The sequence below is a fragment of the Glandiceps talaboti genome, chromosome 8 (genome assembly GCF_964340395.1).
Source record: "Glandiceps talaboti chromosome 8, keGlaTala1.1, whole genome shotgun sequence".
NCBI lineage: Eukaryota > Metazoa > Hemichordata > Enteropneusta > Spengelidae > Glandiceps > Glandiceps talaboti.
Window position 1 is genome coordinate 7,075,804 of NC_135556.1, and position 16,536 is coordinate 7,092,339.

Genomic DNA, 16,536 nt, shown 5'->3' on the forward strand with positions numbered 1-16,536 from the left:
ACTAATTTGATACTTCACTTGTCATTAGAAGCAAGGATTTACAGAATTTTAATACTCATGTTGCAACCATTACCATGAGCTACTCGTGAACAAGTTTGATCATGAAAATCCTTTTAGCAGGGTGTATGTTTGTCATTGTACAAAATTTCTGTACCTGGGTGTCAGTTTGTCATTGTACAAAATCCCTGTACCTGGGTGTCAGTTTGTTATGGTACAAAATCCCTGTACCTGGGTGTCAGTTTGTCATGGTACAAAATCCCTGTACCTGGGTGTCAGTTTGTCATGGTACAAAATCCCTGTACCTGGGTGTCAGTTTGTCATGGTACAAAATCCCTGTACCTGGGTGTCAGTTTGTCATTGTACAAAATGTCGTTTACTGTACTTTTTTAGGTATCTTTCAGTTGTTCTCATTGATTTTGTATTAAACTGTAGTGTTTCAATTGCCAGTTGTCTTTCATTTCTATGCGGTCCATATTTATAGGTGTTCGTCACCTGTGTGGACTGCCTGACTATTGTCAAAGTTAAATAAATAAATAGATAAATAAATAAATAAATAAATAAATAAATAAACAAACCATTTTCCATTTTCTATAGGACGAGTAACGAAACAAGTTTTTGCTCAGCCTTACACAAATTGACAATCCTATTCTTGATAACATGAACAGACGCCCTCTAGAGTTCAATTTGTATCTTCACTAGTCATCAGGTGTAAAGTTCATCCTATGTATATTAACTATCAATGCTGGCTAACCCAGTGATTTATATAGAAATGTATTTTTATCACTTGTACACTTAACAACATTATATTAGAGTGTCATACCATTATGACATACCAGTGTAAAATCTGTAGGCAAACCACTTGTTGTGTACATATATAGAGGATACTAACAACCAAAGTACCATTGTGAGATTTTGTACTACCGATTGAATGCATGTCATGCACTGCAGTGTGAACAAAAGCAAAATGCATATTCCTGATGGTGTAAATTAGTATACAGTGCCCAAAAGTACAATTTTGAAATCTCATTACCACCACGACAATATACCTGTTTGACAAGTTCTCATGATTTCCGTTGTAATATGCTCATGCTACAATAGTACATATTACATTCAAAATCATACACAATAGAATTCATTCTAACTGATGCTTCTAAGTTCTAATGATATGTTGAACCTAAATTTGTCTAAAACACTCTTGTGGATGCTTTACCCAGAGACAACTTTACACTTAAAACTTAAACAAATAAACTTCAGAATTCATAAACTGGGATTTTTTGAACGACATAAAAAAAGCTTTGTTTTAGTGAAGTGGTCATTACAGAAAGTAAATTCCCTATCAAAAATACAAATTGTGCATATATTTCGAGCAAATAAAATGGTGTTTGTTGTGACAAAATCTTCAATGTAATACTGTTGGTTTAACAGGTGTTTTAGAGTACATGTACATTCACATACATCATGCCATTTTTGCTGTAAACATATCATATCAATTACAGCTAAGAAGGATAAGAGTCTATGAGCTAAAACATACATGTGGCATGACAACAATGGCTATGAGAGACCACCAAAAGGACTTAAGACATCTCACTTTAAAATTTTATCAAACAGAAGTAACCCTAAGATTAAGAATCTGTCCAGCACTAACCTATAATACTACCACACAGACTGATAAAGGCACATGTATTGTAATATGTTGATACATTGTATACCATATGTGTAGAGTACCAACAACTGCCCATAGTTTGGTGGTGTTTGAAAGAACAACTACCTTGTCAATGAGTGGCATGTGAAATGTTCACCAAAAGTAATATATGTGTCAGTATAAATCATTTCCTAATAACAGCTAAGTTATAAATTACAATAAACAAACACAACTAGGCCGACAAGAGCAACAATATAATCTATCCTGATTCCTTATACTACACATGCACAACATGTAAGTACAAAGTACTTTGTTACTTTGTTTTTACTAAGGGACAGTTGCACAGTGTTGCAAAAGCTAGGGTTGGGGGGGGGGGGGGGCATCAATGCGATTGCTGAACTTCATTATCACATTTCTAACTTAACTTTGAAAACTTTCAGGCCTTCAAGTCTGTATTTACTACTGAGATGTTGATGAGATGATTAAAATTTATTTCTTCCAATGTGATATATAATGCTGGGTTTCTGTTTTTAGTATTTTAATACATTTATTGTACTATCATGATTTTACATTGCATCGACTGGTGTGGTGTGACCTTTACAAAATGTACAATTTTAATCAAGGTTTACATCATACATAAACGTGTCTGTGTCACAGTCGTGAACATTTTTAAATATAGTTTGATAACCCTGGTAACACTAACAGTAAGAGAAACCTGGTAAAACTTCTTCCATTTGATGAGTAACCATGGTGATGAACTCCCACAGACTTTACATACTTTCCCCTCATAACAAAAACAGTCAAATGAAGTTATCTAAATTAATGTTTAGTTTGTTTTGCATTTTTACAATTCAGGAATGGGTTGAAAGGAAATGATGCTCAACCCAATTCATTACAAAGATGTAAGACACCTCTACAATGGAGCTTGTGTGATCACATTTTTTTGTATGTGTACATGTACATGTACTGTATGAATTGATTCATTTTTATCAAAATTTCAAGCTTACATGTACTTGACTTTAAATACATGTATGGATATAAAACTTCGTAGGGTATATGAGCCAGTTGAGATGCTCTGGCCTTGGACTGGCAGTTGAGGAAGGCAGGTCACTGGGCATCGATTTTGAAAACCGTGTTAGCAAAATTTGTATGTCAACAGATGTTGAGGACGAATTTCATTTCATTTCAGTTTGCCCTCTGTACCAAAATCTAGGGAAAAATACTTACCAAAGTGGTCATATAGACAACCTACTACAGAGAGATTTATGCCCTCATTTCATTTAATAAGGATTCTGTAATAATCAACTTGGCAATTTTTGTGTGCAAATAATTCAAGTTAAGAAAAGAATGTATTTAATTATTTATTTATTCATTCATCTATGTATTTTTTTCCCCTTTTCTCTCTGTATGCTGTAACCATTTATATTTCGCTCATATCTGTAAATGTATAATTTGGGCTGGTGGCCTTTGTAACAGCAATAAATATATGTATATACATTGTACATATAACCAGATTCAATACACAGACAGTTTTTCCTTCAATGGATTTAACCCCAAACAAGCACAAAGAGGTCAAAATTGGGTTTTATATTCACAATTTCCTTTGCATCCAATGATCTATGCATGCAAACTCAGCAAAGTTCACAAAAAATCTACAAAATTCATTTCCAGCTGTGTCAGCACAGGAAACACTGAACATGATATGTACATGTAGATAAACATGTTACAACCAACATCTTGTGTATCAACTTACAAGACATCCATAACATACACACAACTTAATTAATGTACATTGACTGTACCAGTATACAAAAACGGACACTGGCATAAAGGATTTCATTTCCTACAATATATCATTACATACACAAAAACTCATGTTAGAAATACAATTGATAGCAACAGACATGCAAGAACTTAAGGTTGATTACAGACCCAAGAACAATTATTATACTTCTAACAAGCATACAACAAGATGTGACCTGGTACCATACTGTATAATAAAACACATGCAGATAGTAAACATGCAGGTTCACTTTTTATCTAATGTTAGTGATACATGTACAGTCATGTACATACAAGCCTCTATGCATGCAAACTATGGGCATCCATTTTACATGCACTTACAATGTATGACATTATGTTTATTGTCTTTGTACAGTTTATCTAGCACCTATGATCCAACTACCATTTATATCATATAGGACACTTACATGTACAGTTACAACATTACAATGATTCACCACGGGGGAAAATATTTGGACATGCACTTACTCAATCTGTTCCATATTCATTTTTCTATTCAAAGCTCCTGCTGCAGAAAGGTAGAAGAAGAAGTAAATGGGAGAAGGAATGAAAGTATAGTCTGTAGAATATCAACCAGGATTCCCTATGTTTCTAAATAAATGTACACCATGAAAGAACTATGACCATGAAGTAAAGCGATCACAGTAGAAGGTCTTTGAAATGACATACATACATTGTACATGTATGAAGGTGAAGGAAGATAAGCATCACTGACAAAGAGGTTAACAAACTTACATTTTGTACACTGTACATGGTGGAGAACGACATGATATGAGCTACATTTGTGATGACCAAGTTGCTTTTTATAAATGAACATGTGCAATGAAGAATTATGTTCTATTTGAGAGATTACATTTATTGATTTTTCATTTTATTAGTCAGTGAAAATATATGATGTTGAGCCATTAAACCTACACTTGGCTATAACTGAGGAATTTTTTTTTCAATTAGATAACCCAAAAAATATTACATGTAACTGAAAATTATTAAAATACCAATAATTAGACATTGTGCATATCAATTACAGGTCTATTTTCATCTATAAGTAGTATTGTAATAAGTTGAGACAGTGATTCATGAAGGAGGGAGCTGATTTTTGGGTGTGGACACAAAAATAAATTTGATTGGCTATACATTGTATATTGCCCCATACTATACGTACTGCTACACAAATATGTTTACCCATGGTGGGTGATTCAATACTGTGCAGGGTGTAAAAATCATTGAGTAAGTCATTATATTTAACAAAACAGTTTCAAAAATGGTTCCAGATTCAGCTCAGTAGTGGAGCTTTAAAACCAAATACTATTAAGTATTTTCCTTTTACATGTACATGTATATGAACAATTGACAAGTATGCATAGATTGAACAGCATGCAAATCTATATGAATTTTATACACATTGCAAATTAAAATTTATGAAATTTAAAGGAATGGAAATAGTCGCATTATCTTTATAAGTAGCCCTTTCTCAAAGAAGGTGGAATTAATGCCAGAAAATGGGAATGTTTGAGATATCAGGGCAGATGAGTGAGTTATGGTACACAGTCACAATGTACAATAATAAAGTTACTGGTATTGGTATAATGTAAGTGTGAGAGCTTTAAATAGGACTATTAATATCTATCATAGAAGTACAATAGAAAACAAAAGTCTGCCTTTTATTGTGTAGCATATGGTTTCATTGTGTGCTGTCATATTGGTTTCCAACTGTACAAATAATAAATACAGAGATACAGAATCTAATGTCTATGACAAGCAAGCAGTAATGTCTTGTACACTATCCTTGAAGGTAAAGCTCAATTTTAAGTTTCTTTCATAAACTCTACCAATTGATGAATGATTAGTACATACAGTACATGTATATACATTTATGTACATGTACATGTGAAAGAAAATACTTGCCTTTGGAATCAGTTTAAAAAGTTAATACAAACATACATACATACATACATACATACATACATACATACATACATACATACATACATACATACATACATACATACATACATACATACATACATACATACATACATACATACATACATACATACATACATACATACATACATACATACATACATACATACATACATACATACATACATACATACATACATACATACATACAAACATACATACATACATACATACATACATACATACATACATACATACATACATACATACATACATGTAAATTTCAGTGAAATAGTCACCCCTGATACCAAAATACATGTAATGTACAATTTAGTCTTGGTCTATAGCCACAAATCACACAATTCTAGGTTCTTAAATATCAATTCATAACTCCCAAAAGTTTATTTCAATTGCAAGTTTATTGCTAAGTTTTGAAATGTTGTGGCCATTTATTCTGTGCTAATTTGGGTGAATTTCAAGCTTCAGGCAATGTAACAGTTTTTGTCAAGAAACTACATCATGTTGCGAACATCATGTTCATGCTTATCATAACATTGGAGGATTATGGGTACCAGATTCATATCATATGCAGCAAGTCACGAAATGTTAACTTCAGTTGACAAGTTCATGTACCTAGTAAAACACTTTCACAAATTTGTCAATCCACTAAGACTCACACTGCCAGGAAAAGTATTACTCTCATGAATAGGCATAACATGATTATTTGCATATTAAAAATGTCATACACAATCAATGCTAATACAGTACAGATTTTTTCCAATTTATGCATGTACTGCTATCATTTTCTCATGCTTGATCAGTTTAAGAAATACAGTCGCAAACTTGAATGATCTTAACTGATAACCTTTGTGCCAAATTTGATAGAAAACAGCCTAGCCTTTGCATCATGGTAGGAAAATGTGTGTATATGTAATGTATACATGCTTGCTGCATGCACTGACGAAATAATGAAATAAATCCACACTTTACATGTACAGTGTACATGTAATTATAATGAAGACTTATCCATGCAGGTGATAAAGTTACAAATAAATTGAAAATAAAAAGCTAGAATTTAGCACAACATGTAAAGGTTTGTAACTGCAATGTAAATGTGGTATAATATGCACATGGACTTGATGAAGAGAACCTGAAACAATCAAATGTAACATCTCTTTAAAGTACATGACTTTGAACCATTACAACCTGTTCTACATGTATAAAACCAAATTTACCAGTAATGAAAAATTGGGATAAATGACTTATCTTCAAAAGTTTCATTAAAAGGCCAAACAGATATGTACATATATGACCTCTGGCACACATACATGTAAAGATGCATATATTTTACAAAACATGAAATGTTTCTAACATCACTTTACAGTATTGATATGTATATGAACAATGCACTAAGTTTGTGCACATATTAATACCAGTACATCAAATTGGCACCAGCTTTAGTTTATAAGCATTTTACTTGTGTGAAAATACTTACATACATGTAAATCCAGATTAAACTTTTAATGTAATGTTAATGTCGATGCATTCCTTTTTCACATTACAATTGTATTCTGTTAGAACAGTTGATTATGTAGGTACTAGGAATTTCCGCAACATTTTTAAAATCATATACAGGTAATAAGTTATGACAGATTATTTATAAATGATATCTTAATACCAGACTTGAGTTCAGTCACTTGCAAGGGATTGTTAAGTATACTATACCCAATGAATATGCAACAATAATGATGCTGAAAACTGTATACTATAATATATAACCTTAGCTTGTACCTCTTTATATCTTACTGTAAATCATACATGTATGTCAATTGAACGTTTATGTATCTACAGAACGTGAACAGACTAAAATTTGACTGTGTTCGGGAGGATCATTGATTCATTGTTAGTACCCAGGTTTTGTCAAATTAATCATTTATACATTCAGGTAAATAAACCACTTATTATTATTACAAAATACAAAAATGTAGTTGATTTCTTCCTATGCCATGTTTGAGTATGGACTACAAAATGTACATCATGTACTTGTTTACATCTAATTTGTTTTAATTTATTTTTGTTCATACTTTAAACATCAAAAATCGTGAAAATCGGTGATGAAAATTTGTAATGAAAACTTAAAGTCTGGTTTGTTGATACCATGATACATATCAATAGAAGTTTAACTTATTGAAAAAATATGACTCACAACCAAATGACAATATTTGGCAACTGTTACCAGGAGGTAAACTAGCTCCAGAATCATTCTGAAACAATGAGCATAAGTTGTTTTTCCCAATTCATAAAGTCATATCTGCCACACATATTCACAAAGTTTCGAATTACTTATGAAAGTGTAATATAATATATTGAACTCATGAATGAACACAACTCCACACAGGCAAACGTTATGTAATACTCGACGTGTGTCCCCAAACCTGTCTCATGTTTCTGCCGATAAAGATACTATGAAAGAGGAAATTCCAGACATTTTGTTAGAGTTTTAAAAAGAGCGATAGATGGGGGCGTCGACTATATTAATTCCGGGACATCATACTTATATTTTGACGTTGTTACTCCAACGTACGTACGTACACCGTACACGTACATATTATATATCGTCTGCGTTTTCTGCATAATTTTAGATTTCCAGTATCTCCAATAAAAAGAGACCGATAAATTCGAATACTCACAGCCGTTCCGTGCTCATCTTTATAAACACTACACAGATTATTGGTTTGCTTATTTGTAGAAAATCAGGAAGTCCACAATTTTCACCGAAATTTTGTTTTCTTCACGGATACTCTTACACAGGAAATCACTTACTGCTCATCGCCATTTTTTATTTGCGGAGGTTGATGGGAAATTCAGGCGATACTACTATACCATAGGTACAAACTTTCAAAAGTCTCAATAATTTCAACAGTCGTTGAAAAGTTATTTTTTACGTTTGATTTCTTAGGATATTACTCTATTATCTTATTCTACCACTCAAAATCTAAAAATATGTCCAACAATGGCCTGAAAACTACTTTGATTTTACAATAACATAATAAACCCAAATGACAATGAATGATTCCAGGTCATGACCTCTGTCCCTCCACCGCGCGAAATATGGCTGATTCAAGCTCAAGTGAAGATGATACCAAACCAGTCTGTAAGTACGGAGAAAAATGTTACAGAAAGAATAAACAACATCTGTCCGGGTTCCGTCATCCGAAAAGGAAGAGTGCAGAAGATGAGGTCAGTAAAAATGAACTTACAATTTCGCAAATTTTCCACGGGACAACGTCCTACTTTTTAACTTGACGGTCATTGGTAGTACATGGCCCAATGTCATTGATGTGGGAATAAGTAATGTATACATCATGTAAATTGTAATTGTATAAAGCCAAGATTACATGAATTTGTCTTTCAGGATTCTAAGGAGAGGCCTGCCAAGAAGGCTAAGAAAACACCCCTTGATACCAAAGATGAACCAAGTCCAACAGAAAAGAAAACAAACGTGGAACTTGAAGATGTAGTTGTAGATGATAAAGAGGAGGAGGGAGAGAAGATTGAGGAGGTGAATGAAGAGGAGGACACAGAAGCAGATACAAATGGTACAATTCTAATGCATTACACTTGCGGAAAGAAAACATATCTTCACAGTTTAAAAAGTTAGAATATCCATTATGCGTTCACGCCACAAATAGAAAAACTTCCAGCAGAATTATTACAATTCTCAAGACTCCAGCGTGGTTTATTGTGTATTCCTCAAAAGAATAATTATTTAATACAGGTAAATTATTGATTTGCCACATGATGTATATATCATGTTGTAATGGTGTGAAATTAACAAAAATGTGGTTGTAGAAATACATGTTAACCTTGATAGCCAACAGGTGATATGCTAATTTTATGCCAAATTTTCTGCATAATGAGGTACATTTTTTACGTGAGGTATGGCCAAAAGTACTGACTTTGATAATGCCTTCAAATACTGAGTGTAGAGAACTGTTGCAAGGCTGACCACACAGCCTTCAACAGAGGCTTCAAAATGGAACGAGGCTGCAAAATGCAATGTCCTAGAAACAGTTGCACTAAGTTGTTATACATGTATTTGAATGATGCTATTTAAAGTGGGGCATTCATGTACCATAGAGCCTGATATAATCACAGCCTGAAGAGTATATTTGGTATATACCATTTTGTGAATATATGGATCATAACATTCCCTTTAGTATACGTATATGTATGTGTATGTCTCAGGTTCTAAAGTACAATGTATTACTTATAACTGTACAAATGGATATTGATGAGTGTGCCACTTGTCATATTGGGCAAAGTGTGCTGGATGTGATACAGAAAATTATTGCATGGTTTGATGCACATGCTCTCCATTGGGTTATATTGGAAGGCAATACTGGGTATATGATAAAAGTCCAGTACAGAAACCTCATGGGAAATGATATGGGATATACTCTTGGTAGATTTTCACTTGTGAAGATAACATTTAAATAAAGTACTGTATTTGATAATCTTTACAGAAGATGATGATGATCTACCACCAACACCATCTGATGTCAGGGAAGAAATCAAGATGAAGTTCAAAGTTGAAATGCCAGAAGACTTCTATGAATTTTGGGAATTCTGTAAATCACTCAACTCCAAAACACCAACAGGTGAGGAAAATTGCTAATATACACAATGATGCACTAATATTATATTTGAATATATAATAACATAAGAAAAGTGAAAGAAAATAATTTGATTGAGCATTTGTCATGGTTAGGTTGTTCATGTACATTTTGCCAATCACCTTTCCATGAGCATATGCCCAAATCTCTTGGATAGTGAGACTTTATGTTCCCCATTGTTACATTCCGTGTACAGTTTTGAAGGGTTGCTCAACATGTCGGAAATGCCTCAGTAAAACAAACTACGGATAACCCGAGTTCATCAATGGGCAAGTCGGGTTGTTGACAATCTCTTAATCTGTTTGCAATGTCAACTGTAATAGGATTATAAAGGTTGTAACAGCTGATAACGTCCCTTGACACAAACATTCACTCCTTGAAAGTAACCTTGCACTCGGAACTACAGTTTTTCTCGTTCCATAGTTAGTTAAATAATTTTTTGAAAAATTAAGCACAGAGATACTTAAATAGCAAATTCCCATATCTGATGTCCATATACCGCATGTAACATCGTCAATGTACGGTGCACAATGTATCCTAATGTTATGCTCGCGATCGGATCGTGACCTTTCACCCAAGCCAAATCGTGACCTTTCACCCAAGCCAGTTGTGCCTCACAGCGGAATAACACACTCACTAGTACTTGCACACATTCGGTCGACAGCATTTTAGTCTTGACCTAGTACCTGTACCAGCTACAACTCAGGCTTATCAGATGTAATTACAAAAAACAAACACTTAGTTATGGTAATGAGCTGATAAGAATTGGTAAGAAAGTGCAAGAATTGCATTTTGCTGGTAAAGGCAATGTTCCCCTCATGAAAAATCAGTTTTTTATGGTTAATTAATACAGTTTTAGAGTGTGTGTTTAAATAAAATTCTACATGTAATCATATGACAGAACCACCCCATGATGTGTGAGTGCAAGTGTGGTGTACTCAGGGTATTTACATGAATGCTTGCAGTGTTCTCTGCGACAGTACTTTCTTGAGTGTAGTGAGTGACAGTGCAGCAGAAACCACTGCAAGCATGAGTGCAAATACTAAGTATCCACACTTGCACTCACATGGCATGGGGTTATGTTATAACTACATATGTTTATCCGAAACAACAAATTTCCATAAAAATGACACTATGCCCATCATGCGCATTTGTGTAGAACGTATGACTGCATACTCGTTTGCATATCATTTGCATGCAGGTACGCAATAATGTGTTCAGCAGTGCAACTACCACTAGTATGTGTGCACACCAGTGCAGGTAATCTCTGGTACATATGCAACATTGTAAGGTCTCATGTCTTAAATAGGTTTTTTTTTTAAAGTTTATCATTGTTGGATTGGGCTGCCAAGTTAGAATCATGTTATTACTTTGAAATAGGATTTAGAAAAGGTGTGTATGTTCATCATCCAAATCTCACAATACATATGTAAGTGCATAGGAATGTTCCTGAAATGAGATCATTACTTTGGCAATTTTAGCGTTGGTGAATGTTTAGTAAAAGAATCAGTTTCATCAGACGTTGCCATTACTTTGCAGTATGTGTCACACACATTTTATTTTTGATACTTCTGTATATATATATATACAGGTAGTTTAGGACAACTTTTCAGACATGATAAGTCATTACAAATGAAAGCAAAATGTAAGTAATCTAACACATTGTAATCATTGAAGTCAGTAAAGTTCAGTATACATAATTATATACATGCGTAAAGTTTCCATTTACACCAGACTTCTTGACAAAGTATTTTATTTATTTTAGTATGTCTTATATCTACCACTGTTAAAGATGAAAATATGTGTGTGACATACAGTTTGGGCAATGTGAATTTGACTATCTCAACAATGAATTCATGTAATATGTGAAAATACATTAAATTTTCTTATTGGTCATTAATAGCATATACCCAGTGTCACATACATGTCACCTCCATTTTAATTCAGTGAGCAACAGAGCCCTCACATTCCTACAGTAATTTGCTATATCACACCAAGGCATACTTACCCAAATAAGGTCAGTTAGTCAATCAATCAATCAATCAATCAATCAATCAATCAATCAATCAATCAATCAATCAATCAATCAATCAATCAATCAATCAAGTGTCTAGGTAAACTTAGGACACTCTCATTTTAGTCTCTCAGTTTAGTTTTCATGCTACTTTTGCATGAAATTTCTCGAATGGAAGTAGTGGTACTTGGTATAGCTCCATCGTTCAAGATCCAAAAAAAGTAGTGTGTGGAGTAAAGTTAACCTTTTACATTGATGCCACATGGTGGCGCTCTTGTCTACATACAAATGTGTATAGGAAATTCACACTGACTGGTACCCCAAACGTCCAATTCAGAAGATGATATATTTGCAGATGTAAACATAACTTCTATTTAAACAAATATAAATTTAAAGGTTAAAGTTTTAACATTGTAAAAAAAAATAAGATCAGTTGTGAGAATTGTTATATTCTCCAAAAACAAGCAAAATAATGTTTTCTAAATAAATGTATTTTAATGCTCCATAGGGTATAATGTGATAAAATCTTTACAGACCTTATATGGGTTTTGCGGACCTCAGCAATACGGCTTACAGTCAGGCCCTAATGCCGTACAACCTCGGTATGCAAAAGTCCATAAAAATTATTGGACATGCATGGTCATTTACTACTAATAGGCCTCTTTGTCTACTCTTACAGATGCATTAATGGAAACACTAGGCCTACAGCTGGTGGGACCCTTTGATATATTAGCTGGTAAATTTAAGAGTCATAAAGGCAAGAGACCATGTTACGTCCTTCATTGGAGATACTACTATGACCCACCCGAGTTTTTGACCGTTGTCAAGGGAGATGACACAAGCCAACACCATCTTGGATATTACAGAGATGATCCCAATGAGATGCCTGTCTTTGTCGCTGCTAACTCAGCAGCTGTGGGCTGTACCATTAAACCACAGGGGGAGAATCTGTTTGCTGCTGTCAAGTAAGCATTTTTTTAAAAGTACTTTCAACTCTAGAATATAAGATACATCCTGTTGCTCAGCCCTTATTTGCCTTGCTCCTATTACTATTTAATAGGTCTGTGGCATACAGATGAGAAGATTGAAGCTCTGCCTTAAACTAGTGACTAAAAGATGAAACATAACTGTAGGTCATTATGTTGATTAGAAATCACATATCAGTGTCTGACTCTGGTGATGAGACTGATTGTAATCTGTCAATTGTTTGCAGTTGATGAGATACAAGAGTTGATGGAAAGTTATGTTTGTATCAGTTAAGCAAGTTGGCTGTAAATTAGCTACAAATGGCTATAAATCGTTGTCATTTTAACACCTTTTATCACAGAACTATAGTTGATTGGCTCCAACCAGAATTGGTTGGAAAAGCACCAGCAAAGATAATGATTGATGTAGACATGAAAGGGGTTGGCCGATGTGTGAGGGCGCCCTGTCATAGCATACCTTGCAGACATTTAGTTTCTACATGCAAACAACAGTTATCGTTTATATATTTATATTGTATTGTATTGTATTGTATTGTATTGTATTGTATTGTGTTATTGTATTGTATTGTATTGTATTGTATTGTGTTATTGTATTGTAATGTGTTGTGTTTTGTTGTGTTGTAATTGTATTTTATTGTATTGCATATATTGTATTGTATTGCATTATATATTATTATGTTGTGTTGCAATTGTATTGTATTGCATTGTATTGTATTGTGTTGTAATTGTATTGTATTGTATTTGATATTGTATTGTATTGTATTATTTATTAAATGATGCATTACATCACAGTATATTGCATCACATCATATATTATTATAAATCAGTAATCAAGCTTTCCCATACATCAAATTTCTTCTTTAAACAGAATCCATCTTGACAAGCTCGCCAAGGAAACCAAGGATAAGAAAAAGAAAACCCAATTGCAAAAATTAGATGGGGCATTATCGAGTTGGGCCAAGAAAGAAAAGTATTCTCTAGAAGCCAAGACGAAAAATATGAAAGCCAGAGACAAAAAGGTAGTGACAAAGACATTTCATAAAGCTGGTATTGTTGTTCCAGTTGTAGATGATATCGGATACAGAGAATTACCAGAAACTGATGGTAAGTTCAGTACTTAATATATCAAAACTTTATTTGTATTAATATTGAAAGGGAATGTCACTCCCGGAAAAAATAGGAATTTTCATGAACTTAGGGTTCTGGAGTGTCATTTCATGGTGTTGTATCACCAACATTGCGTGCGATTTCAGGGAAACCTCAAGTTGAAGTTGTCTATCCTTTGGGCAACATGGGAGTCAGCAAAAACGTGTATGCAATAGGTGAACAATGAATATTCATGACTGCTAAGTATCTAGTATTACCTTCAGTGAAAACATAATGGATGTAGTGCTACACATGTTATGTTTGCCTCATGGGAGTCAGAAAAAGTGTATATGTAGTAGGTGAACAATGAATGTATATTCATGACTGCTACATGTAAATACCTATTACCTTCAGTGAAAACATCATGGATGTTGCACTGCTGCATGTTATGTTTATGTAGTGAGATAAGTTTAACATTAACAGCACCACTAAATGACAATGTTACAGTCTTGGATGTTAAGAAATATGAAACATACATCCTTAGAGAAATCAGAAATAATATGTGTATGACATCTTTACCTTTCCTTTTCTTTTCACAGCATCTCTGAAGGCCATCTTGAAGGCTATAGTTGACAGCAGTACAGATGATGAAAGAACCATGAAATTTGATGATTTGCAAGAAATCATTACTTTAGTACAGTTTGCCAATGATGAGTGTGATTACGGCGAAGGTTACGAGTTAGGCATAGATTTGTTTTGTTATGGGTCTAGTATATTTCATACAGTGATTGAAAACTTACTACCCTTGGCCTACTCCTTATTACGCCGTGATGTGTTTGGAGAAATTATCACCAAACATTTGAAACATAGGAATAAGACCAATCTCAGTCAGTTGTCATAGATACCGTGACGTAATTGGTAGCATAGTAGTATGTGTATATGTTTGTACTGAGAATGTTTATAGTTCTACTGTTAAGATTGACAGCACTTGTATGTCACAAAGAAACGAAAAAAGTGATGTCACACTAGGTATCAATCTGATTGAAAATCAACCTATATCCAGTAGAACCCATGTTAACCCAGTAATAGAGAGAAGGATATTTTAGTAAAAGTTGAATGGATTATCATATCTTGTTTCATAGTTTTGGTGGGGAACCCTAGTAAGGGGTAGGGGATCAGTGAAGATTTGCATAGGTTTCCATCTTGTTTTATCATTGTGGTGGGGAACCCTAGTAAGGGGTGGGATGGGGGCAGGGGGAATCTGGGAAGACCTGTACATGTATTAGGTTGCCATCTTGTTTCATAGTTTTGGTGTGGAACCCTAATAAGGTATGGGGTGGGATAGGGAGAATCAGTGATGACCAACATAGGTTGCCATCTTGTTTCATAGTTTTGGTGAGGAACCCTAGTAAGGGGTGGGGTGGGGGGAATCTGTGAAGACTTGCCTAGGTTGCCATCTTGTTTCATAGTTTTGGTGTGGAATTCGGAACCCTAGTAAGGGGTGGGGTTGGACAGGGAGAATCAGTGATGACCCACATAGGTTTCCAGCTTTTTTCATAGTTTTGGTGAGGAACCCTAGTAAGGGGTGGGGTGGGGCAGGGAATCTGTGAAGACTTGCATAAGTTTCCATCTTGTTTCATCATTGTGGTGGGGAACCTTGGTAAGGTTTGGGGGATCAGTGAAGATTTGCATAGGTTTCCATCTTTTTTTGTATTTTTGATGGGGAACCTAAGTAACAGAGGGAAAGAAATATTGCAAACCTTGCATAGATTTCCATATCATGTACCATAATTTCCCGGGAAACTCAGTAAAATACCTCAGGAACATACTTAGGTAGCTTTCTTTATTTCTCACACAAAACAAAACAAAAACACTGATCTTTGTATGTGTTGGAAATTTTAGCATTAGTGTTCAGGCCAAATTTTTTAGCTAGAAAGTCTGAATTTCAGATTTGTTTATTAAATTGACAAGCATTCAAATCTCTCCCCCGTTTACAACTTCTCCGTTGGAAATTTGCGTCATTCTGTCAACAGTTTTGTTCTCAAATTAGAAAATTTGTTTTCTTCATGTTGCACCTTCTTTCACAAATGATCAGACAAGGATATTTTGAATTAATCATTTATGGCGATAATAAATGTCAAAATGGAATCTAAAACTAAATCATACTTTACATGTAAATTCAGTTAAAGCACTTATAACCACAGTACTAGTAATGCAGTGTGAATAACTGTTGAAATGAGGCAATCATTTGTATTCGTATACCATAGTCCTTGGCATCGTAATATTGTAGGCTGGCATACATACTTTCTGATCAACTGATCAAGAAATAAAAAAGGTACTTTTTACATATTCTGTGTTTCTTGTTCATTATTCACTTTATAAAATCTTCTCTCATAAACTGTAATA

General features: G+C 34.1%; 2 protein-coding genes across 2 annotated transcripts in view; one reads left to right on the forward strand and one right to left on the reverse strand.

Moving 5' to 3' along the window:
- LOC144439094 (H(+)/Cl(-) exchange transporter 3-like) overlaps positions 1 to 8,187 on the reverse strand; it is a 53,080-nt gene extending 44,893 nt beyond the window's left edge. Inside the window, exon 1 of the mRNA XM_078128355.1 lies at positions 8,059 to 8,187. Coding sequence (XP_077984481.1) covers positions 8,059 to 8,075 — 17 coding nt within the window. The 5' untranslated portion in view covers positions 8,076 to 8,187. The remainder of the gene's footprint in view (positions 1 to 8,058) is intronic.
- Positions 8,188 to 8,477: 290 nt separating this feature from the next.
- Positions 8,478 to 15,317, forward strand: LOC144439461 (histone PARylation factor 1-like). The gene is made up of 6 exons (XM_078128747.1): positions 8,478 to 8,608; positions 8,784 to 8,967; positions 9,895 to 10,029; positions 12,738 to 13,023; positions 13,913 to 14,148; positions 14,730 to 15,317. The coding sequence occupies exons 1-6, from the start codon at positions 8,480 to 8,482 to the stop codon at positions 15,029 to 15,031; spliced, it is 1,272 nt and encodes a 423-aa protein (XP_077984873.1). The 5' UTR covers positions 8,478 to 8,479; the 3' UTR covers positions 15,032 to 15,317.
- The last annotated feature ends 1,219 nt before the right edge of the window (positions 15,318 to 16,536 follow it).